At 40.3% G+C, this 26,415-nt stretch overlaps 1 protein-coding gene across 1 annotated transcript; it reads left to right on the forward strand.

Moving 5' to 3' along the window:
* The first annotated feature begins 871 nt into the window (after positions 1-871).
* snx27a (sorting nexin 27a) lies at positions 872-25,987 on the forward strand. Its single transcript, XM_088329279.1, has 13 exons — positions 872-1,347; positions 8,543-8,768; positions 12,736-12,928; positions 13,010-13,074; positions 13,550-13,654; positions 13,730-13,808; positions 14,075-14,238; positions 14,347-14,436; positions 15,731-15,880; positions 16,234-16,362; positions 16,465-16,524; positions 16,691-16,739; positions 18,372-25,987. Exons 1-13 carry the CDS (start codon positions 1,031-1,033, stop codon positions 18,440-18,442), a joined length of 1,698 nt encoding a protein of 565 aa, XP_088185405.1. The 5' UTR covers positions 872-1,030; the 3' UTR covers positions 18,443-25,987.
* The last annotated feature ends 428 nt before the right edge of the window (positions 25,988-26,415 follow it).

The following is a 26,415-nucleotide window of genomic DNA, read 5'->3' on the forward strand; positions in this document are numbered from 1 at the left end:
AATCAAACATGGACTTGCTCCCTCTTATCTTTCAGATCTGATTTCCCCCTATGTCCCGGTCCGAAGCCTACGATCTGAGAGTGCCGGTCTTCTGGTGATCCCAAGAGCAAAGAAGTGTTCTGCTGGTTCGAGAGCGTTCTCCATCCGGGCACCGGTGCTGTGGAATGCTCTTCCCCCTTAGATCCGATCTGCAACCTCAGTGGAAATATTTTAATCTAAGCTTAAAACTCACTTCTACTCTATAGCATATGAATAACCTACTCTTCTTGTCGGCTCCAGAACAGGGGCATGAGTTATAATATTCTGAAAAATAGTCTGTGTAATATAGTGTAATAATCTGTGAAGCCCTTTGAGACTCTTCGTGATTTAGGGCTATACAAATAAAAATGACTTGACTTGACTTGACTATTCTAACAATAGGATGAGTGAACAATTTTTATCGACACTTTTAACAGCAGTTAACCAATGTGTAAAGGGCTAACGCAATTACTTATTTTATTTTTTTGGTTTGAACAATTTTATTGACACTATTAACAGCAAATAAACAATGTGAGGTTTGAACAATTTTTCTCGATAATTTTAGCAGCAATTAAGCATATTCACAATTTCGTCATATCTGACAATATGACATTTTAACAATTTTCTCAACATTTTTAACAGCAATTAATGGTTTGAACAAATTCATTGACACTAATAACGGAAAACAATTACTTATTTTATGCAGTAACGAATAACTGGAACTATTTTTTACAGTACAATCCCGAAAATTGTTGATCACAATGGGGAAATGCATTCATCAAGGTTTTGTGACGTTGCATATTCGTGTCATGAGTGCCTTAGCGACGCCCCCAGTGAGGTCACACATCGTGGCCGCGTCCCGTGACGCTACCGATGGGGCGGGTCGTCAACAACAGTCGCTGTTGTGTGCATCCGCGGAGGTAGTAAACGCCGCAGCGGGGACGGAGCCGGAGAAGCGCCGTTTCGAATCACCCCCTCCCGCAGACACAGCCATCAGGCTTCCGTGGAGAATATGGCAGACGTAGAGGGCGATGAGACGCGGCCGCCTCTCTCTTCGACATCCCACCACAACGGCCCGGCGACATCACCGGCGGCGATCATACCGGCGGGCCTCAGCCCGGCCACAGCGACGTCGGGTCCTCGGATGGTGCGGATCGTCAAGTCGGAGTCCGGCTACGGCTTTAACGTCCGCGGACAAGTCAGCGAAGGCGGCCAGCTGCGGAGCATAAACGGGGAACTATACGCGCCTCTCCAGCACGTCAGCGCTGTGTTGCCCGGCGGGGCTGCAGACCGGGCGGGCATCGCCAAAGGTGACCGGATCCTGGAGGTGTAAGTCGGCTTGGTCCCTTGCTAGTCCCCGCCGGCCGCGAGGCTGGAGGTTTAACTGTTGCTTTCGATCCCGTAACCTATTCGCCACTCGTCGTTGGTTTCCAAGCCACTCTGAGTTTTTCAGTCACGTATTTGAACAACAAAAGTGCATTTTTAGACATGTTAAACGCCAAGCAGCTTATGTAAGGCACACTACGGGCTTTGCATGTTGATTAGCTCCAGCCGAGCAGCTAGCTCAGGTAGCTAACGTCTTGTGTCGTCCACTATAGGCTTCTTGGCCGAGTGTTGTTCACCAAACACGGGTTCGATATTAAACATTCCCCCGACAAGTCTAGTTTTTACAGCCGTAGTTTCTGCGGACAATGGAGTGCACTATCGCCCCGCCGGTTCTTCGTCGCGTCGTCCGTGTACGCGAATGACACCGCCTGTCAGGCTAGCCAAAACATTTGCTGTCCTTATTTCTTCGTTTTCATGGATTTAACTAGAACGGAAATTCAGCTCGGCGGTTTACCTAAACGTAATGCTTCTATTTGTGTTTTGTATGTTTTTTTCTCTTAATTTTCTCATCTGTTGACCATTAGTCAAAACATTAGGTACATCATACTGATCCCGATAAGTTTTTGCGATTGCATTGTTGAATTACTCTGTAAAAATAAATGGCATTTACTCTTCAATGCTATAATGATATCGTGACACAAACGTTTTGCAGACATAACAAAGCATATTGTAAATTTACACATGTAAGGCACTTAGGTTTTCTCCCGTGAATACAAGCAAGGATTCAAAGCCAAATAGCTTAAAGTTGGAGTGCTCGATGTCCTTTAAAAGATAAAAATGTAATATTTTACAATTAAGTATGTGTTAACAATGCCCAACATATACTTTATTTATTTTCCACTGCACCGATCTGCTTTTTATCTTACTTTGGCAAAGTTGTTTGGGGCAGAATGCATTAGTTCAGAGGAATAAGGGGTGGAGGGATTGCTGGAGAGTGACATAATACTCGTCTTTGAGTGATTTTTCTGTTTCTATTAGACAGTGTAGTATGAAACTGGGGAACGTAAGAAAATGTGTTTTTTCAACTACAATCCAAATGCCAACCCAAACCTCAGAAAAGTTGAGTTTATTCAAGCACACTTGCCTGTAAGACATAAGGGGCTTGACAGAGGCAGCAATGATGACACAAGCCAGGATAAGGCGGCAGTATGTCAAAAGGTTCCAAATTCCGTACAGCTCCTTAAACTTTTTCAAGCATTGTCTCTTTGACAAGTATCAATGTCTTAGTGACTGACAATTCTCATTTTTGTAACGATGCATTCGGAATCATTATGCTTACACATTGCTGAATCTTCCTGCACAATTACTTTATGGTCTGTCATCAAAGTTTTGAACTAACTTGCGATAGTGTCGACAAGTCAAATCAGTTTTAGCATGCCCCCCTGATTGATAATCACAATCACCCTTATTAAGCGATAACAAACCTTACAAACACAGCGGACCCACAGCAAGACCGACTATTTAAGTGGAAATCAAAGGTGATTTGTGTTAACCAGTTGATTTTATTTACCAAAAAAATAACATAAACAATAATTTCAACATTTTTTTAAAATTTTATTCCCCACTCACAGTAAATTTTAGTGTTGCTTATTATACGTAGCCGTGCCGGGATATGCGCTAAAAATAAATACTTGGTTGAGTATAACATTTTCTAGTGTACCATGACAATCATGGCAATCTTCGATAGTGAGATAGGTCTAACAAAAAAACGAGATTAAATGAATGTTTTGAAGAAAAAAAAATCCCCCGTACCAAAATTATTACATGGTATACACAAATTAAAACTCGAAAAAATCGTAGAAAATACAGGGAAAGCATATATGTTGACAGGTATGTCTTAGGTGTCTTTATAGCTTGTCTGCTCTCACCTGCTTTGCAAAAATTAGCCTTTTCATAGAGGATGACCTTGTTTTATCCCAGAGTGGGTACCCTGTTACCATGACAACTACAGACAGACGACCAAACTAAGACTAAAAATTGTGACCGCTAACTGCAAACACTAGACTTAAAATGGTCTTTATTGTCATTGGCAACAACATAGTGAATGTTGTTCACAACAAGATTAAAATGGCATTCCCGGATAAATATGTAATAAAGACTCAAAACAGAAAAATACGAATGTGAGGTTAAATGAACAAAAATATTTACAAGGTAGCGCCTGAAGACTGACCGAGGTTGTAAGTGCATCGTCTCATCTCATCTCTTTAGCTGCACCGTTTATCCTCAGTAGGGTCGCGGGGGTGCTGGAGCCCATCCCAGCAATCATCGGGCAGTGGGCAGGGGACACCCTGAACCGGTTGCCAGCCAATCGCAGGGCATAATTGCATCGTAACAATGGAAAATAGCTCAATACCATTTAGCGCAACTACATTTGAAAGCAAGTTGATAAACAAGATACAAATCCCTGTTTTTCTCTATATATAAGATATATATTTGCTGTCTTTTGCACTTGTTTAGGGTGGGGATGGCCCTGGGAAAGAATCTATTTATGGGTGTCCTGGGGCCTGTAGCGCCTACCAGAGGGCAGCAGGTCAAAGAGGTGCTGGAATGTGAGGAATCCTTTATAATGTTGAAGGCTCTGCTGCATTATTGCTAGTCCTCCAGACTGGGCAAAGAGCAGCCAATAATTTTCTGGGCTGTGTTGATGACTCTTTGAGATTTTTCCGTCGGCCGCCTCACTCCCAGCATACCACACCGTGATGCAGTGTGGTAAAATGCTCTCCACTGGCTTTGTAGAAGGACACCGACAGCTTCTGTTCAGGTTGTTCCTCCTGAGCATTCTCAGGAAGTAGTGTTTCTATTGGGCCTTCCCTAACACAGCCTTGGTGTTGGCAGACCAGGAGAGGTCGGCTGGAGAGCCGTTATCCTCAGCACCCGTAATATGAATTGCCTTTTCAATCACAGAGGCAACACATTTTCACCATACCCTTGACTTTTTAAAGTGTGCAGATATGCACCAGTAACTTTATCAAGCTATGCCGTTTATCTTTTCAGTCGGTAGTCTGTCCGGTGTACGGAAGGTGCCGAATATTCACCTAGACTTGCTTCAAAGTAGGGCTGCTACCAACAAGTATTTTAAAAGTGGAGAAGTCACCTACTATTGAAACGATAAGTCGAATAAACCGATAATTATTAATTTTATTTCTTCAATTTAGCAAGATTTAATTATGTGGCAATTGATAATAAACACAGGAAAATGGGTACAATGTAAAATGCATTATTTTTATTGAACAAAAAATTTGTACAAAAGTTAAATAACCATGCACTGTCTAAAACCAATTAGGCACAGTGGTCTGTCAGTAGAAACATAAATCCATAAATAAATCTCTGTCCATTTTTTAAGGAAAAGGCAAATGCATAATACATTAAAATCAAGTAAACATGTATCACTGTAAACAAAGAACAGGCTTAATAGCAGCAGTAGAACAGTAAATAAAACAAATATTATGTGCTTTTTGTAAAGTACGTTCAGTGGTCAACCCTAAAGTTTGTTACAAAAGTACTGAAAGAGTCTCAACAGTTTGAAAAAAAAAATGGTTTGAATAACTAACACTTGTCGTTTTTAAGATTTTATCATCTGACATTTGTTCTCGGGACTGTAGATTTCAAATATGTTTGCCGGGCGCAGTGAAGTCAAACAAGCTCTCTTCTATAGCGAAATATACACGCATAAAATTAGAATATAAAACCCATATTGGTTCGAAAACTACATAAATCTTACCGAGGCAAGTCAGACTCCGTTTCGTTTAACTGTCCGACATGCTCTTTAAATGTTCTTGCATCACCGAGGTACCGCCATGATATGCAAGGTCTGTTATGTAAACTTTACAAAATAGTCTTTTTATTTGTCGTATCCAGGCTAAAATGTTCCAAAACTATAAAAGTTTTGGTATGCATAGATGATGCGAACGCCGCCATTTCTGTATGTTTAGATTACCGCTTGAGACAAAAATGCTTTTGCGCATGCATGACTCCTAGCATGAAATATATTCACGAAAAGATGCTTCTCTCCAATGAGAAAACGTGTCTGGCAATAAAAGTCGACAATGAAATTTGTTGTTGACTATTTCTATCATTGATTTTTGTCGACAACGTTGACTAGTAGTTGCAGTCCTACTTCAAAGCCGCATTTGGAAAAGATTCCTTTCTCTGAGTAAATTAAACAAACTTGGGGAAAATATGATGCATTGTCTCACCAAGGTGATTTGCTTGTTTTAACAAAGGGCACTCCACAAAAGCTCATTCAGTCTCACTGGGTGGGCAGCCACTCTAGGGATCCCATTTTTTACACAATAAATTTAAAAGTCATTTTTTCCACAATATATCCCACCCTGAAGTCTAAAAGTTATCTAAATGTGACTTCAGGGATTTGAAAGGCTAAAATTAAACACAAGGAACCGAAACAAGAATTGTCTTCATTTGCTTAGCCATCAGAAATTCAGGAGGCCCAAAAGTGTTTAGGTCCTGGTCACATGACTGAATGTGAAAATCCGACTGCTTTGTATTCTGTTAAATACAAATGAAACGAATAAGATGTGCGAGTCAGCGTTTTGCTGCAAGTGTGGCCTTGGTCAAATATTTGATGTCTTAGTGATTTCTGTTTGTCATTTATTCAAGCGACAATATTTTGGCTCGACGAGCTATGTTTTAGTTATGCATGCAGCAGAGGAACAACATTTGTGTCAGGGGCTGCACCGCTCCAAAGAAACCACAGTCTCTACATTTTATGCAGGTTCCAGCTCTGTGAGCATCCACCTTCAGGTCTTGCATATCTGAGAAAAGTGTCTGTGTGACCCGTATTTTAAATCCAAAGAATAAATGGAACATTCTACAATTATCATTGATTACTTTTTAAGTCATTTTCTCTTTCGAGATAGTTTTTTTGACATGCGATCAAAATATCCGTGCGACTCTCAGTTTCTCTTATCAATTAAACCTTTCATGGAAAAGTACATCTTCCGTCTGAAAAAATAAAACTGATGAATATACATTTAACCAACACTTTCTGTCATCCCATCTCAATTATTGTGAAAATCTTTTTTACCGCTTTATATATTTGCCCTCATATAAAATGAAACATATTTTTCCTCATAAAATACTATGCAAAATATGACACACTGTTGACTCTGACACCCTAGCCCAGGGGTGGTGAACACGTGGCTCTAGAGCCGCATGCGGCTCTTGGCCAATAAGAATGCGACTTTTTGCCTCAGCATATTTTCTATATACTGTGGCTCTTTGCCTTGTTTTATGTTTAGTTTTTTTGGGTGTGTATTGAGGGTGGACACTTTCCTTGAAATCAACACAAGAACAATACTTGTATTGCAAGGAAAGGAGTGTGTTATTGGGCGGCAGTAGCTCAGGAGGTAGAGCGATCGTCTTAGGATTAAGGGATCCCAGTTCGAATCCCGGCTTGTCCGTGTTACATGTCGAAGTGTCCTTGGGTAAGACATTGAACCCCCAATTACCCCCAATAAGCAGGTTAGCGCCTTACATGGCTGCACAGATCACGGCCGCTATTGGGAAATGTGAAGCACAATGTAAAGCGCTTTGGGAAGTCATTGACTTGAAAAGCGCTATATAAATGCAGATCATTTCATTTCATTTCATTTCATTTCATGTTATGGGATATAACATGTTTTTGATTGTGTGTGTTTGTTTATGTCTGTCTTGGCAGGTCAGTGTGTGGTGTGGCTCTTTGACTCTCACAGTTAAAATTTCGGCTCTTTGTGTCAAACTTGTTTGCCACCCCTCCCCTAGCCGTTTACAAAAAGGTCTTCTTTATGTTATCCCTACCCTCTAAGACCCCATTTCCTGACCATATTCTTCTTCTTTAAAATGAAATCAAAACAATTCCTCATATTGTTTAGTCTTCTTTAAACATTTTTGGAAAACTAATTACAAAAAATTAGAAAAACGCAACCGGACTTGATCTCATCTTTTGTCAACTGCCACCACTGAGATTACTGAGAATCTACAGCAGTCATGTCAAACATATAGTCTGCAGACCGTTGGATGATCTCATTTGGCCTGCCATAAATTTTTGATTGTGCTAAATGAAAAAGCGAGTCTCTTTGTCTATAAAGAGTTATGATTTCTTTTTTTAATAATGCAAAGCAAGTGCTCTTTCCGGCCGCCAGAGGCCATTGTTGGGATTGTATAGTGCAGTGAGCTGGTTCAGGTGTAACACTGCATCCACTCTTCTGCCAAAATAAACCAGATAATATAGTCGATGCCAAACATGAATATCTTTTTCCCTCGTTGTTTGTAAATACATTTGTTGTGATGAGAAAAGATCGCTTGTCATCAATGATTACTAATTACTAATCTATGCTGAATTATAAAGTATAATACTTAAAAAACAAATTTAAACATTTGGAGTTGACATTATTTTACTTGATCTGGCCCGCCTGGGAACAGAAAGCCTGTATCAGGCTCCAGAGCTTAACTGAGTTTGACATCCCATATCTACAGTATTGTTAAAAAAACAACAACAAAACTGAACAGCACATAGCCATACCGTTGAAAGTCAGGCTGTGAATCATGAATCGACTTGCTACAAATGTATATGATTCTTTGTTTTGTGAATATAATATTTCAATTTATAATAAAAGAAGGGAGTAAGGTTTATCCTTGTTTACTGATTCAAATACTTATGATAATGGAATGATTAATTTGGAAAAGTAAATTTCAAAAGAAGTACATTTGATGCATTTTTGATTAGTTTACTACTTTTATAACCTTTCCTCCCATATTTTCTTGATAAGAACAATCTAAGTTGAGCTTTTTTAATTCTGTAAAAAGGAAAAATTCAGCATGTACTAAAAAGCATACTGGCACATGGAATACTCCTCAGCCTTCCTGCTGTTGCTCATACGAAGATTACCTGCGATACCTGATGCCACTGCCATCTGGCCTCTGCCAATTCAAGCAAGAATAACCACCAGTTATTCGTTTCTCATCTCGATCAGGCTAATTAACACTTTTTATGTAAATTTACCTTTATCGACTCAGCTTATGACATTATGTAACACATTCCGTGTGAAAAATGTAAATAAAAGTCAACATTTTTAATAAAGCTAGGCTGGCAGGGAATTGATTTGATCATGATGGCATGTCTGTCCACCCTCCCCCCCAGAAACGGCGTGAGCGTGGAGGGAGCCACCCACAAACAGGTGGTGGACCTGATCCGGGCCGGCGAGAAAGAACTGGTCCTGGCCGTATTATCAGTCCCGTCGCAAGAAGCCGACGGCCTGGAGGGAGGCGAGGATCTCCAGCCCAACTACGACTACGGGGACAAGCAGGCCGTGCCAATCTCTATCCCTACGTACAAGCATGTGGAGCAGCACTCAGAGAGGTTTGTGGTGAGTACCTTTTCTTTATTCTTATCTTTTAGGACAGAGGTCACCTTCTCTGATGAGGGGCCGGTTTGTTGCAGTAAAAGTGTGACTATTGCAGGAAACATTTATTGTTTTCCAGAAAGCCACTTTTTTAAATAACACTTGTGGATTTTTCAGTTTACAAAAGTCAAAAAAATATTTCTTCCCTTGTGATTAACAGCAGCTAGCAATAGTTTGTATGGCGTTGTCCTTCGAAGCGTTAACGAAAATTTAAGCTTCATATTACTGTCATTTTTACCTAACACCTATTTGGGGAAAGATTTGTCTCAAAAATATTTACCCACGTATAGTTCAGATCCACAAATATATATTCGTGTTTTATCCAAGATCTAAAAATCATGTCTTAATCAATGTACACACATGATTAAAAGTCACATTTGAAAATCTCAGATATATTTGTGGCTCTGCAAAATATATGATTCGCACCAGTTCTCCGGTCATAAAGCCAAAGCAGGCAAGCCGCCGCTCAGTAGGCTGGTGTTGAGCTCCGGCCAAACATCTGGTGCCGGCTCTCCAAATTTAAATCGTTTTTTTTTTTTAGAATTTGTTTAGACGGCTGGGTCACTTTTCAGCTATTCAGTTCTACTGATGATGCAAGACATCGAGCGGAGCCAGGGAAATGTTTGTCTTATTAAACACATCATTGATTTGTTAAGTATCTTAAGTAAATTTGCTTTGATAATAGAGTTAGTTTTGCTGATCACAGGGCCAATGAATGAATGTATGGCCTTTCGTTCTCCATTCTGGCCCCGGCCGGTGCTGTAGAATGCTCTTCCCCCTGAGATTTGATCCGCAACCTCAGTGTAAATGTTTAAATGTAAGCTTAAAACACACTTCTATTCTAAAGCATATGAATAATTTATATTTTGTGTTAACAATACCTGGTATTATTTGCCGTCATGTAGGTTTTAAATCAGGTGATGGTGTCATAATAGTCTGTGGTTTGCAATAATCTGCGGTCTGTGCAGCCCTTTGAGACTCTATGTGATTAAGGGCGTCACAAATAAACATGACTTGACTTGACATTTCCTCTTTTAATGGTACTGGATAAATTGAAAAATGTCCTTGATAGTTCTTCAAAAGTGCTTGAAATTGGCCATGAGCAAGGTGTACAAAACCTGTATACAGTCTTTGGTTAAAAAAGTGTATGTTGTTTGGTTTAAGTGTACAATAGAGTACTCAATTGTATGATAATTGTTAAAAATATTGTTGACACTTTCGGGATTTATTTTATCTCAGGGTTTTTTGGGACTTAATCCACACAATAAATGACAGTTCAAAGTGATCAAAAACCCATTGTAAAGTTCAAAGATAAATGTCTAACCCTTGGGTCTCCAACATTTTTTAATCTGAGATCTACTTTTTGTCACTGATAAGTGCAATGGGATACATTGCTGATATGAATTTCCAATAACAAATGTGCATGGTATTACTATGTCAGTAATGTATTATTACTAAGTTGATACCAATTTGTTCTTATTAGAAGTAGGGTTAAAATGGGCTCTGCCAACCATTAAAACATCATGCCAGTTAGAAATCAAATTTCCCAGGAAAGAATGAACCTATCACTGGTTAGCAATTTTCAGAAGCAGTCTGCGGGCAACGCAAGTGTTCTTAGAGGGCTACCTGGTGCCCATGGGCACAACGTTGGAGACCCCTGGTCTAACCAACTAAGTGAATATTGTTTTGCATTAGTAATTTGGCCCTGGGAAAAAGTTGTCTAGATTGAATAAGTCAATCATGATACTTGGTTGATGCAAAAATATGCCCATTACCCAAGTCATCCATTGAATAATTTATTTAATGTTGACAAATTATGAGCTGGCTAATGTTGCTGCATTTCATATTGGCTGAAGAAAAAATCTCCTTAAATAAACCAATCGTGAATTGCTGGCACCTATGGCACCTTATAAATGTTATGTAATATCACACTGGAAATTGTTTTATCTTTTGTAATCACATGTCCGCAGGTCAAAGATCACATGAGTAATGTGACTACAGGACACACTCGCTTTTACAATATTGCTTAAAGAGGAATATTCTATTTTTGAATGAATATGCCGAAATGTGATTTTTCCAAAGCGCTTGGATAATATATATATATATATATATATATATATATATATATATATATATACACACACACACACACACAGAGGATATTTTCCCCCATAACTAAGAACAAAACTCTTGCACAAATCAAAACAAAAATTTACTGTAAGGTCACAAAATAGCAGTCAAACTGATTTAATCAGAAAGGAATGAACCAAGCTTAAAAAGTGTTATATTGCTTTTCAATTAGTATGTGAAGTTCACATTTAGATGTTGCATGTATCATACACGATTCGTACGGGTGCTTGAGTTCCTTGAAAATGCTTGAATATTAATGTGTTTTCAAGGATTGAAAGTTGCTTGAATTTCGGGGTGAAATGCTTGAAATTTTTGCCATATTTCCCTGCTTAAAAGATTGCTCTCTGATGGCTTTGCTTTGACATTGCATTTTTTCTTCCCTCGTGCTCGACGTCAACTGGCATTAGTTTGTATGGAATTGTCCTATGAGGCGTCATTGCCCCCCTATGGGTCGTGCTCAAGGGGACAAGTGCATGCTAAAACTAAAACAGGGCACTATGAAATGTGTATTCGTGCAAGGACATTTATTATGGGCCATGCGAAAAGAATAATTTTGTGCTTTCAGTGGTACATTTTAATGGGAAGAACTTCCTTCAACTAAAAGTGTTAGCTACATATTACTGCCATTTTACCCAACACCTATATGAGGAGAGATTTGTTTTAAAAATATTTACACACGTATGGTTCGGAGCCATAAATATGTTCACGATCTGCTCAAGATCTTAAAACCATTTGATAAATGCACACCCAAGATTAAAAATGGCATATGTATTAGTGGCTCCACAAACTACATAAATCACAAATGATGATACTGAAGAAATTAGAAATTGGCTTTGAAAGTCCTTAAAAAGGTGCTTGAATTTGGCCATATAAAAGGCGATCTAACCCTGATCACAGAATGGCTGAAGCATGTTAAAATATTTGAATTGCACAGTTCTAAGGTCTCGGGAACCTCCTGTGTGGGTTCAAATCCAGCTACCAGACTTACTGTGCGGAGTTTGTATGTTCTCCCCGTGCTTGCGTGGGTTTCCTCCGGGCACTCCGGTTTCCTCCCACATTCCAAAGACATGCTTTTCAGGTGGATTGGCTGGTCCAAATTGTCCCTAGGTGTGATTGAACGCGAGTTGTCTGTCCCTGTGTGCCCTGCAATTGGCTGGCAACCAGTTCATGGTGTCCCCTGCCCACTGCCCGATGATTGCTGGGATGGGCTCCAGCACCCCCGCGACCCTACTGAGGATAAGCGGTGCAGCTAATGAGATGAGATGAGATATCCAGGTGTTATTTTATATTGTAATCAGGGTTCTCACCTTCAGTTTCGATTTAGGGATGATGGTCACATCCAAGTCAAGTGACATATATTCTCATAACAGTATTTGAATAGCCCGTAATCACAAAAAGTCTCAAAGGGCTGCAAAGACCACCATTACAACATAACCCTATCTGAAACGTACACGAGGGCAGGGAAAAATTCCCCCAAAAAAACTCAGCTTTAATAAATGATTCAGTTAAGAAAAAACATCCGCACCTGGTTTGTATTTTGTTTTACTGATTTAAAGTTTGGCATTCATGTTGATTTAAATTTGTTTATGTAAGGATCCCAATGCTTTCAAGTCTTGGAAATTTCCCTCACTCATTTACACAGATCCTTAGACTAATGATAAATGTGCAATATAGATTCCCAATGATTTCAAACTAGTCAGGAAATATGGCACGACACAAGAAAGCTGTATTGAGATCAATAAAAAATGTATGTCATAGAAGCTTGATTAAACCCCAAATTAATTCAACATTTGCCTCTTAGGTGTACAACGTATATATGTCGGGCCGGCAGCTTTGCTCCAAGCGGTATCGGGAGTTTGCCATCCTCAACCAGAACCTCAGACGCGAGTTTTCAAACTTCAATTTCCCCAAGCTTCCGGGCAAGTGGCCCTTTTCGCTCTCCGAGCAGCAGCTGGATACCCGCCGTCGCGGCCTGGAGGAGTACTTGGAGCGAGGTGCGGGCGCTGATGTTTCGACATGCTAAAAAAAATCTTATGATTGATTTCTCACCTTGTTATTCTTTCTCTCTGCACTAGTTTGCTCCGTGCGGGTGATCGGAGAAAGCGATATCATGCAGGAGTTTTTGTCGGAATCTGACGAGGTATTTGGCATGTTGAAAACTTGCAAAGTCTTACCTTTAATTTCCTTATCTCAAGTTTGTTTGGATCATTTTAAATGTTTCGATGGTCAGCTATACAATACTTATGTCTTCTGAACATCTGAAATCACTAGACCAGGGATGGAAAACAAGTTTGACACAGAGAGCCAAAATTTTTAACTGTGAGAGTCAAAGAGCCACACCACGCACTGACCTGCCATGACAGACACACAGAAACACACACAATTAAAAACATATTATTTCCCATAACACATTCCTCTCCTTACAATACAACAACTATTGTTCTTGTGTTGATTTCAAGGAAAGTGTCCACCCTCAATACACACAAAAAAAACTAAACATGAAACAAGGCAAAGAGCCACAGTATATAGAAAATATGATGAGGCAAGGAGCCGCATGCGGCTCTAGAGCCACGTGTTCGCCACCCCTGCACTAGACTATTGCATTCGTTTTGCAGAACTATAACGGTGTGACTGATGTGGAACTGTGGGTGGCATTGCCCGACAAGACCCTCATGTCAGTCAGGGTGCGCAAGAACAGCACCACGGATCAAGTTTACCAGGTGGGGTCATCGCCTGTGTTTTGTTTTTAATTTCAAAACAATTAGTAGTTATGAACCTAAACGATCTCCCTGCAGGCTTTGGTGTTGAAAGTTGGACTGGACAGTATTATGGCCACCTACTTTGCTCTATTTGAGGTCATCAATCACACATTTGGTAAGAGCTGTGCTTGTATAGGTTTACCATATTTATTTGTGTACAACACGCGCCGATAATTTGTTTTATTAAAAAGTAGTTGACAATTTCATTGAAGTTTTTTCTTGGCTTAAACTAGGCATTGTGACGCACATAGGCTTCCTTAATGAACATAGCACACACCAATACAGTGGTTGCTTTGTTTTACTGCAATACATTGCTATCTTTTACATTGACTCAGTAACTACTGTGTAGAGTCTCTAAGAACGCTACATAATTTGTTCCAGTACGGAAGCTGGCACCCAACGAGTTCCCCCACAAACTTTACATGCAGAACTACACGTCGCCCGTGCCGGGCACTTGCCTGGCCCTGCGCAAGTGGCTCTTCAGTTTCCAGGAGGAGGAGCTGCTCCGAGACAACCCGCTAGTGCTGCACTATTGCTTTCACCAGGTAAAGACTTGGCGTCCGCCTGCAGTCAAATTGGAACAGAACTAAACGGAGCAACACTAGAAGAGCTGAATCGATCTTTTCTCTCCCTCCTTGCCCGTTGCCGTCCAGGCCCTGGAAGATGTGGAGAAGGGATTCATAAAAACAGAGGACAAATCCTACCAGCTGCAGAAGCTGGCAGAGCGGCGCGCGATGGCCACGGTCAGTCCCACAAAACCGCCATTGTCCATGGAAGAGACTCGGGGACGGGTCTACAAACATTCTAGAGCCATTACTGGAAGATTGCAAAGATAAACAGATCAAGCATTTATAGTAGTGTGTTGGGAATGGAGATCATACAAAGTGGTTATGGTTTCTCTGCCTAAGCTTGTTGTTAATTATCTGTTCTTTTTCTAAAGAGCTCTTCAAAGCATACAAAATAATAGACTACACTAGATCCTAGAATTGAAAAAATTACGGGTGCTAAATAACCTCGAAAATGATTGAATTTTAATGTTGCGTGTTCAAGGTTTGAAAAGCGCTGGGATTTTAGGTGAAGTGCTTGTAAATATGTGAAATCGTTGCCATGTTTCTTGGGCGTCTGAGCTCGATAGACCACTCATTAAATGAAAAAAAAAAATCCAAGTCTGCTCAAAAATGACAGTGACAAGCCTGCTCCGGTGGCTTCACTTTGCCATTGCATTAATACTTCCCTCGAGCTCTCAGTAATAAAATGATTTGATACAACATAGAACAAACTGCAACGGCAGCAAAAAACAATTAATTCATTTCATTTTTCATTTTATGTTTCGTTTTCTAGGCCCCATTTAGTGAATGATAGCTGCTGGTTTAATATTTGGCTTAGGATTCATCAAATTATCTGGTTCCTTACAGGCACCACTCGGTGACCTAAAAAATCACGGTTATTTATTGAATAACACTCAATTTCTTATTTTAATGATACAGGAGAAATTTGAAAAATGGCATTAAAAGTCTTTAAATTATGATTGAATTTGGCCGTGAAAGAGGTGTATGAACCCTGGAGTTTATTGCACTAATGGTATGTTTTGATCATTATAAAAAGTTATGCATTTTACATTAACACGTTTTGAATATAGATGTCAACAATGGATGAAATTATGGCGGTCACAATGATGGTACAGGACTTCTGACCATTTCATGTGCACTTAAGATACCAATTGGCCGGCAATAACGCAGGGGGTGTCCGTTTTGTTTCCTAAAAGCAGCACCAAAAAACTGAAGGTGACCACCTCACATTTTCAACCCTAGACAGAACTCTGTATTTTGGTGTCACAATTTAAGGTTAGTGCATTAGCAACTTGAAAAAGGAACCTCCATAGTTTTCCATTAAATCCAATGGAATCAATTTTTCATGATGTGTTCCCACACACAATGTTGAACTATGAAAAATGTGACACTTGAGATTACTTATAAAAGTGCTGAAGTTTGAGAAATCCTTTTTTTCCCATGTGTTTGTGCGTGTGTGGCCAAACAGTACCTGAGCCAGCTGCGTTCATGCGAGGGGTACAATGAGGTGGTTTTCCCCCACTGCTCCTGCGACTCGCGAAGGAAAGGTCACGTAGTCACGGCCATCAGCATCCATCACTTCAAACTGCACGCCTGCACCGAGGACGGCACGCTGGAGGTTTGAGCGAGCCGCCGCTTCGCATTAGCCGATCAATCTACCGGATTTTCACGACCATAGGGCGCACCGTGGTACAAGGCGCAGTCTTTGTAGCTGGTTCTATTTCTGTATTAAACACATACAATAGGACGCGGGTGCCCTCTGCTGCGGCCGCCTTACAACCACATATACAAGTATACAAAGTGTGTGTTTTCTAAAAAATACAACTGGAACAAAACTTAGTTTGATGGTGGTTTATTTAAGTGTTGATTGCAAAGTAAAACGCCACTGCTAAAATGCCAAACGTGAACATCTTTATTTCCCTATTGTTTGTGAATAAACGCGTAGTGTTTCGTCATTTTGGCTCTTCTCAGAACCAGGTGATTGCGTTTGAGTGGGCCGAGATGCAGCGCTGGGACACGGATGAGGAGGGCATGGCTTTTTGCTTCGAGTATGCCAGAGGAGAGAAAAAGCCCCGCTGGGTCAAGATTTTCACCCCATATGTGAGTGGAGACCCACGGATGCTTGATCCAAAATGTTCAAAACAAAAGGAACACACGCAAAAAAAAACACTTTTTTTGGTTTGATTTGCTTTTATCCGACAGTTCAACTACATGCACGAGTGTTTCGAGCGAGTCTTTTGTGAGCTCAAGTGGAGGAAGCAGGTAGGGACTACTCCTTTCCTCTTCCATTCTGCTGGGTGGGGGAGGGAAAAGCACATGTGTCCCATGTTCAAAGGTCTAAATATGGCTTATTATTCGTCTATCTATGCAAACACCGAGAGAAAACATTGCGCATCCTGAAACCAATTTTCGATTTTTTCGCTCCCAGGTTGAAGAAGAGGCGTCCGATAAAGACAACAAAAACTGCAGCAACAACGGTGGGCATGCTAAACATGGAATAACAACATTTCTTGGGAAATTAGGAGAATCATAAGGAAAGGAATTTAGCGAATGAATTGCTATATTTCCACATTCTTGTTTGACAAAGCCTGAAAAGGGAACAAGTGAAGGCATTGTTTTGCTATCTGTGAGGAAAAAACGAACAACATATGTTAGAATTGCGTTTGTATTGACATAGACCTGTATTGTTATTGCTGAAAGCTTTGTGGTCATTTTCAAACTTGAAGTCCCTTTTTCTGTCATGTGTCTACGCTCAAACTTTGGTGGTGCAATATTCAACCAGTACCTTTAACATCTTTTTTTAATCACAAAAATAAGAGATTTAAATTGGGGTTGGTTGACTTCTTAAACCGGTTATTGCATTCAATGCCAAACATGAATATAATTTTTCTCCAATTGTTTGAATAAATCGGTTATGCTTAGAGAAGGTCCCTTGTCATCCATGATTATAATATGTAGGATAGGCTACTAAAGTAGGCTATTTGGTAAAACAGAAAACAACGGTAAGCTAAACATTTTAAGTTTTAAGTTCTTTTACTGGTCTGGCCGCCCTGAACAGAATTTAAGTCTGGATCGGCCCCAAAGCCAACTGACATTCCTGCTCTAGGTGAATGTCATTTTATCTAAAATAAATTAATAAATCCTCAACTTAGGAGTATTTTTTTTTTTTTTAAATGCAGGAAATGAATGAAGTGTTTTACCACTAGGAGGCGCTGAATAATTTACAATGACCCTTTAAGATAAGACATTCTGTATTTCCTCAAAATTTCATGATTTGAACATTAAATATACCTCCTGTTTATTATTTATTCATTATACATGATTATATTTGCATTAAACATTTTGTATACAAGATTTATACAGGTGCTTGAAATCCTTGAAAATGCTTGAATTCTATTGTTGTCAAGGAATGAAAAGTCCTTGAAATTTGGTTGAAGTGTTTGGAAAGTGCTTGAAATTGTTGCCATGTTTTTCAACGCGTCTGCTTTTCAATGACACAAACGCTGCTCTCTAGTGACTTGGTGTTGCCATGGCACTTCTTGGTAAATTGTAATGGTAGGAACTTACTGCAAGTTAAAATGTAAGGTACCCTTGACTGCTGTTTTTACCCATATGGGGAGAAATTTGCCTCAAAAATATTTCCGCATTGTTCAGATCTAAAAATATAGTTGTGATTTACTTACGATCTAAAAAATCATATGTCTTGTTTATTGCACATGCAAGACTAAAAATTGCATATTTAAATTGCAGATATATTTGTGGCTCTGCAAAATACAGGATCCACACACGATTTTTTCATTTCGTGGCAAAATTGCCTTTGAAAGTCCTTGAAAAGGGCTTAAATTTGGCCATTAAATACGTGTATGAAGCCTATGTATGAATTATTTACTGTTTTGGGGGTCTCTTTAAAAACCTTCTTTTGAAGCTCGGTATACTTATTTAGAATACATGGAGTTTAGCCCAATTATGAATAATATAATCAGCAGATGAATCGATTATTTTACTTCTATTTATTTTTATACATTCCCAGTTTTTTGCAATGTATCCCATGTACTCTAGGCCGTGTGATTATATGGCAAGGGTGACGTGTCCATGGCTTTGTTTTGCAGAGTTTCTGCCGCCTCTGGAGACGCAGCAGAAGGGATGGTGCCACTTAGGGGGGGAGATCGCCACATCGTAAACAAAAAAAACAGTACCCGTCCCAACACCAAACTGTTTCCACTCGCATCGTCACACCCACCTTAAGAGCGTGCCCATCTACAACCGCAAGACTTGAGGAAACGGGCAGAAGCGGGCCAAACCCCCGGGGAGTCGAAAACTGGGATCCACCTTTCTTTGCAAAGGGAGTTGGGGGGGGGAGAAGGAATACATCATACGCCATGAAGACAGGGATACTCACTGAGACGAGCAATGAAGGGAAGTCGACTTTCATTTCATTACCGGATCTCCAAACGAGACACTTCCTTCCCGTACGAGCCATCGTGCAACTGACAGTAGCGCGTTCCGGAAACAGGGCCGCGAGCCGCCCGATCTTCCGCCGGGCTTAGATTGAGCCAACGCGACAAAGACGAAAAGGCAGTGAAACATACCGAGTGAGGAAAAACGTTTTTTTCTGACTCTAAAAGATGCAAAGTCTGATGCTGAACATGAACAAAAAAAAGGTTTTCTATCAGTGGGGTGTATTTTATCCCCTTTGTCACGGTTTTGGTGGCTTTGTCGGAAAACATAAGTGACACAAAACGTAACTGCGAATTTTGTGTACGTCAAATAAGCGTTATTTCCTTGATCAAATATAGATTAATATAAAAGTTAGAATTATTGATCTAATATGAGTTGTATAGAAAGCCGTTTAAGCATGTGACCAGTTCCCTTGATCCACCGTCCTAAATTTCATGTGTACTACAAGTCCATTTGACAACGCAGCAAACCAGTAGAACCGCATCTTTTATTTCCCGTCACAACATGTGCTACTTGTGTCATACTACAGGGTTCGTACGGGTGCTCAAAATTCTTGAAAATGCTTGAAATTTACTGTTGTGTTTTCAAGGATTGAAAGTGCTTCAATTTTGGCTGCAGTGTTTCAAATGCTTGAAATTGATGCCATGTTTTTAAGACAAGTCTGCTTAAAAATGATGCCAACACTGCTCTCTGGTGGTTTGACTATGCCATTGCATTCTTGCCACGTCGTTAAGGACATCTGGCATTAGTTTATATGGCATTGTCCTGTAAATCCTAATTGCCCAGGTGCATGCTACACCTAAACAGGTCACTATGAAATGTGTTCTAGTAGAAGGATTACATATTCATTATGGACCAAGGAAAAAAAATGAAGGTAGCGTTTCCCAGTGGTAAATTGTTATGGGAAGAACTTCCTGCAACTGTAAATGTAAGTTGCATATTACTATCATTTTACCCAACACCTACATGGGTTAAAATTTGTTTCTAGAATATATACAAACGTATTGTTCAGATCCACAAATAAATTCCCAAGATCTAAAAATCAAATGTTTTGAAAAATTGCATTTATAAATCGCAGATATATTTTGTATCTGCAAAATACATAATTCACACCGGATTTTTTTCTTTTAATTATACTGGAAAAACTGAAAAATTGGCTTGTAAATCCCTTAAAAGTGCTTGAATTTGGCCAGGAAATCGGCGTACGAACCCTGTACTTGTATGCCATTAAACTTTGCTCGTGAACTCCTGTGCTTTACTTCTCACACTAGCACGCTCCAGGATTCACCACTAAAACTGAAATGTCCTCTACTGAGCAGAAAAATGAACTAGTAAGGCATTAAGTCATCCGACTGACCTAAATGACAAACACTGTATTAGTAATGTAATAGGTTTTAGGGTTAGGATTCTAGCTATCGGTAATTATACACCTAGGGGTAGTTACAGTAGTTAACTAGAAGTCTAAGTGCATACCTCGAAGTAAACTATTTTGGAAGTGGTACTTTTTGGCAGGAAAGAAAATGTTACTTTTTAATTTGTTGATTATGCACAAATCGATATAATGCATTTAGTATTTACAGTAAGCTGCAAAATGGTCTTTTTGAAACATTTGAAAAGATACTTAGCAACAACTGAATCACAAACATTATTTTGTGCTAATGCATGTTAAGTACTTAGGTGCTAATTTTGTTTTCTTAATTTAATGAGAGTTTAAGCAGAAATATATATAGGGCGATGTTGTAGGCGAGGTTTGTAATCAGCTGATTCTAACCGACAGACAATTGATTGGCTCGGATGGGGGTCGGCAACAAGCGGCTCAGGAGCTGAATGGGGATTTTTGGCCCACACTAATGGCTCCTTGTCGCTTTTTCAAAAATTCTATCCATCTACCTTGGTCATATCCCTCAAGAGGGGTGGCCGACAGCAAGACAAACACATAAAATAACAAAGAAAATAAAAGGGGGAAAAAATAGCAAAAAAAAAACCACACACAATTTTTGGACCATGGCCAACCCAATTGCCCAAACACCCAAACAAGTTAGGCACCTCGGCACCCAAGTTGGTCCTGCTTTCGTCCCTCCAGATGAAACGGGACACCAGAAAGCGGCCATGTCACTCGGGTCAGGGTGACACAACACACTCTTTTGTTCAACAGCGGGTTCCGTCAGCTTTCACTGGTTTACCCCTGCCGCATCATACAGGTGCCCAGCCTATCCTTAAGAACGCGTCCACAATCCCACTATCCTTTCACAACACCTCTCCATTCCTTTCTATCACCAACAAGAGCTCTAGCTTCCATTATTTTTTTCATAATTTTTCAAAAATGATCATGGAAAATCAAACGTTTTTTGTAGGAGGACAAACGGGACACAGACATTTCAAATGTTTTAAAAGAATATAGATCTATACAGTATATATCAGGCATGAAATTTCCCACCTTTTGGCAGAATTCACCATTTTGAAGTAAAAAAAATGGTGACCCGACAATATATATGTATATATATATATATATATATATATATAGTTTGTTTTAACCCCTAGGCTAGTCCCTACATAATACACAGTGGATTTAGTAGTGCACTGATCTGCATTACTGGCAGGGAGTCAGATATGCTATTACCTGGAGCTTAAGAATGATAATGAAGGATTTTAGGTGGGGAAAAACAACTTTCCGAAAGGGCCATAATTATTTGTATTGGGTAAATCAGTGTATGATGCGCCGTGATACAGGCTGCTTATCTTCAAATGGACAGTAGGAGGCAGCAGCTACCACGTGTTTAGTCCTTTGTGTGAATGTGATGCTGGGGGGGCTCCCCCTTCCCCTCCAAATGGCTTCAATGACTATGTCAGGAGTTGTGTGTGCAGTGTCAAAACATTGAGCACTGCAGTAGGTGTTCATACGTCGCAGTATTAGTCGTTGTATTTTTTTGTGTGTACATTTTGTTAACCGGAATGGTTGTGTTTCGCTTGATGTCTCAGTGCATTCCGCCATGAAATAGTATGTTATGTGTGCAACATTGAGAAGCCTGGGAAGGTTTTTTTTTTTATATTGCCCCCTTAGGTAGAACGTCCATTTCAACTCACGTCAGCTCGCTGAATGGTTCTCTGTTCAGTTTGTCTGTGAACATCAGTTTTAAAGGTAATCCCAAATTCCTAAACATGCAAAATGTGGGGAAATAGTGTTTTTTGAATCAAATGTATTTATTTCATTGGTATATTCCAATTATTTTCTAAAGTAATGCATTTTGAAGATAGCATGTCTCGCTTTTGGCATCCTGAGCTGTGACTGTCATTGGAGGAACACCAGCACCCATGCGAGCCAGTCGCCATATCGTTTTAAGTGTTAATGAGTCAAAGAAATTTTGAGTGTTTTAAGTAAAGTTTTGGTAGTTTTTGCGGAGAATGCCTAGGAGTTATGTCGCCGGTGGATGCAGTAATGGTATTACAAAATGACGGGCAGCCAAAAAGGGGCTATCTGGCATAAAAAAAAGCACAGAGAGCTGCAATAGGTGCTATCCAGGACCGATACAGAAGGCAGCCTCGGTGGAAAAAACTTGAGGGTGGGCGAGCAATAAACATGCAGTGAGCATCCAGGAATCGGCAAAGCCACTCTAACGACAAACGGGAAGCCAGGAGGGAATAGACCAATGGACACAAGAAAACCAGGCTATCACGGATGCAACAAAGAAAAAGCTACAGCAGCAAATACGAAGCCGGTCCGTAATAAACCAAGGGATACGGCAAAGCAGGCAGGTTAGCGCGCAGTGAGCAGCTAGGCTAACCGGGAACCAACAATGAAAAGGCTACGGCGACAAAAGTAGGGACACAGCTAACGCTGGGTTAGCTAATCAAAAAACACAGTGAACAACCAGGCTAGCAGGATCCAAAAAAGTAACAGCTATGGCAAACATTGCAAAGCAGGCTGGGGAAAAAAAACAAAGTGGGCAAACACCACTAGGTGGACAGCCAATGAGCGCCAACCTGGAGCAAACAAAACAGGAAGGCCCTCGGCAGCCCCTGCGGTAACGGGGAGCTTACCGTCCTAAATTGTACCATTTAAACAACACCCGGCAAAAAACGCAAACCAAAAGCCACAATTGCTTACCGTCCAGTCATTATCTGCACTGCTTATTCCCTGTAGTGTCGCAGGGGTGTTAGAGCCCATCTCAGTTATCTTCGGGCAGCAGGCAGGGGACACCCTGAACTGGTTGCATGCCAGTCGCAGGGCACACAGATGGACAACTTACTCGTTCATTCACACCTAGGGACAATTTGGACTGGCCAATTAACTTGACATGCATGTTTTTGGAATGTGGGAAGAAACTGAAGTGCCCGGAGAAAAACTCACACAAGCACAGGCAGAACATGCAAACTCCACACAGGAAGGCTGGTAGCTGGATTTGGACCATTGGCCTCAGAACTGTGCCGTGAATATGCTAACCACTCAGCTGCTGTGCTGCCCTCAATTGCTTACCTCCATCAGAAATGAGTTGTTCACTACAATTGCTGTCTGTTTCAGAGGTCACCTGGCACGTTGTGTTAATGAGATTCGCCATTTTCCAAAGTGTTTTTATTTCCTTCGATGACATCACAGCCCTACAGCAAACAAGCCAGATGGGTCAACTTTGAGACTAAATTTCACGTCCCACGGCGGGTGGAGTACTTGGCAAAATATAGGCATAATTTTGGGGGGTCCCTACACGTTTTGTGCCTAATTTGAAAAAGAAAACACGTTCCGTTCGGTTTGGGAATACCTTTTAAAGATGCCACTTCTGGACTCTGCAGGCTCTAAAGACGCCCGCCACAAGTCACGCCGTTATCTAATCCGATCATCCTGTTGGTTTATTTCTGGAAGGGCAAACGACAGGCATTTATTTGAGTGCAAGCAGAGCAACTGCGGTCATTTAGAAGATGGATGAACCTATTTTTTTTTCTCCTCATACTTGTAGCGAGAGAGACAGAGCGCGCTCGCTGGTCTACTCCCTCATCCTCTTCGTGTTCAGTGTTTGTTTGCCATCATTAAGCAGCAATGTGGTTGCCACGGCAGCACCATCACCGGCTCCCCATGACAGTTCCTTTTTTCAGTGCCGGCATATCGGCTAATTCCGCTGTTTAATGGAGTCGAGGCCTTGGCTTTGTGTGTGCGTGCCCTGTTATTGTCCCGCCGTCGGTGAGGTGAATGTCACCGTGTTCGGTTGCTTGGAAGCGCGCCGAGACGACTGGAATGCTAAAGAGCACGCTTTGTATTGTGTGCCAAAATTGGAAGACGTTTTTTTTTTTCGCTGCTGCCGTGTGAAAAAAAAAACAGTGGCCCTCTACATACGAGATTATCTTTCTGAGATTGAGCTCTTATCTAAAGTTTCGTTGACAGTATGTCGAACAAATTTTCCCCATAAGAATAGAATAGAATAGAATATACCTTTATTGTCATTGTTACAACATGGGATATATTGTGACAACAAAATTGGACACTCAAAACGAGTTGATTTGTTCCTGGACTCTCAAAATCATCCAAAATAACCCGAAATGGCTGTAAAAGAAAATCTTCCCTATTACTAAAAACACATCATACAGTAATTGAACATAAAAATATATTAATAGGATAAATACGATAGTATTTAAGGTGGTGTGCATTGTTTGAGGTGTCCTTAAAAAGTTGAAAGTAGAATACTTTATCTATCATGTGTTATCAATGCCCACCTGAGTTCAAAGAACCATACTTTTTTGCAAAGTTGGTCATGGCAGAACACATAAGGTGGGAGGAATGGGAGGTAAGCTTTGCTGGAGAGTCACTTAATGCTTGGGTTTTTTGTCAATGTAGGAGAAAAATGTTGACAGTAAGAAAAGGCCCTTTTCAAGTAAAGTCCAAACGCCAACCTAAACTCCGAGAATTTTTTGGGAAATGTATTCGAGCATGCCCTTGCAATGCATGTACTTGTACGAGCAACATGAGGAGCTTGACAGAGGCTGCGATGATGACACAAAGCCAGTAGATGGCGGCAGAAAGTGTAAAAGTTCCAAATTGCGGACTGCCCTTTTAACAAAATAGAATTTGAGTTTATTATGAGCACTTCCCATGGAGCAAGTCAGAGGTTGGTAACTTTGAGTCTAAAATATGTGTACTTTGTATTTACCCCTGGCTTTTACACACAAATTGTAAGGTTAGACTCTTTCATCCTTTTCTCCTTTTATTTATTTTTTTTAAAGTCCTGTCTCGTTGCTGTTAAACACTTGGTGCGGGAAAAAACCTTCAGAAATTAGTGAAGCGTTGCAATGCGTCAACTCTTTCACGGCTTTGGTACCTGCGCTTCCTGCTTCCTCGTGCTGCCCAACAGATTGTATGCCGGTCCATTTCGAGCACTAAGCCCTCAAGTAATAGCAGCTTCTGGAAATTCCCGTAACTTGGATTTTTCCCTCATATGACAAGCAAAATATTTGTCTTGTATCTCAATTTCTTGTAACCAAATGTTTTTAAAGTCTAATAGAGAGGAATTCAGTGGATTTTGAACTTGCAAGGAGAACAGGGGAGCAAGCTTTCAGATTAGGAATTCTGACCTGCTCTTAAGACCCTCCCCGCTGCTCTCTCATTAGATTTCCTAGGTTACAAAAGCCAATCCACCCTAAAGGGTGTGAAAATCAGAGACATGCGACATTCAAAAGTCGAAATAACAAACTGGCATCCTATGCAATTTCCTTTGCCGGTGTTCAATGTTAAAGAATGAATAAACTTATCACTAGAGTAACTCATATGTTGAGGGGCCACTGTATCTCTGATTTGATTTTTATTTTTAATTTTTCTGCCTTTTATCGAATTTTTACAATATGAAGTGGGTCATGTTGTGCATACAATTGGTTAATTCTATGTAAGGCAGCCCAGGAAGCTAGGTCATTTGAGTTTAAGGCACCCAAAATCAGGTTGTAAACATCCCTTTTTTGTTTTTGTGTTTTTAGTCAAACTGTAAATACTCATGTTGGAACACAGTTAAGGAAAAATCAAACAATAGCAAATGCACTCATTCTTGCCCGACCTTTTTATTTATTAATTATGGCTCATTGTGAACGCCGCTCTCAGAAGCAAACATTTCATGCGACAGAAATGAACCGCAGTTTGCAACTCAGAAGCTCTACGGAGTTGTTTTTATCTTGAAAGAAAAAAAAAAGAATTTCAGCAAACGTTTTATGTGCCGATAAACAGAGCGACAAAGATGGACATTTGTATAGTAAAAAATTGTAACGACAGTTTTAAATAAAGTTATATATTGGAGAATGTGCTGATCAGTGTGTCTGGTTTTTCAGTTTACTGTAAGCCTATTTCAGAGTTCATGCAGGTGCTTGAAATATTTGAAAATGCCTGAATTTTAATGTGTTTTCGTGGATTGGAAAGTGCTTGTGTTTTGGGTGAAATGCTTAAAACTGTTGCCATGTTTCTCAAGTCTGCTCAAAAGTGACACTTGCACTACTTTCTGATGGCTTCGCTTTGCTATTTCATTTCTTGGCCTTAGTTTGTATGGCATTGTCCAATGAAACGTTGCGCTCAAGAGGTCAGTTGCATGCTACTCCTCATCAACAGGAAACTCTGAAATGTGTATGAGTGCAGGATTACGTATCAGTGTACGGACGCTCCCCTACTTACGGACATTTGAGTTACGAACAACGATACATACGAACGCTTTTTCAGGATGTCGAAAAATATCC

The sequence above is a fragment of the Urocampus carinirostris genome, chromosome 2 (assembly GCF_059441175.1).
Source record: "Urocampus carinirostris isolate Australia breed hairy pipefish chromosome 2, RoL_Ucar_1.0, whole genome shotgun sequence".
NCBI classification, from domain to species: domain Eukaryota; kingdom Metazoa; phylum Chordata; class Actinopteri; order Syngnathiformes; family Syngnathidae; genus Urocampus; species Urocampus carinirostris.

Coding starts and splice junctions, on each gene's coding strand:
- snx27a (XM_088329279.1), top strand. CDS start 1,031: ATGGCAGACGTAGAGGGCGATGAGACGCGGCCGCCTCTCTCTTCGACA. Junction 8,769..12,735: donor AGCACTCAGAGAGGTTTGTG/GTGAGTACCTTT, acceptor TTTGCCTCTTAG/GTGTACAACGTATATATGTC. Junction 13,075..13,549: donor TTTTGTCGGAATCTGACGAG/GTATTTGGCATG, acceptor TTCGTTTTGCAG/AACTATAACGGTGTGACTGA.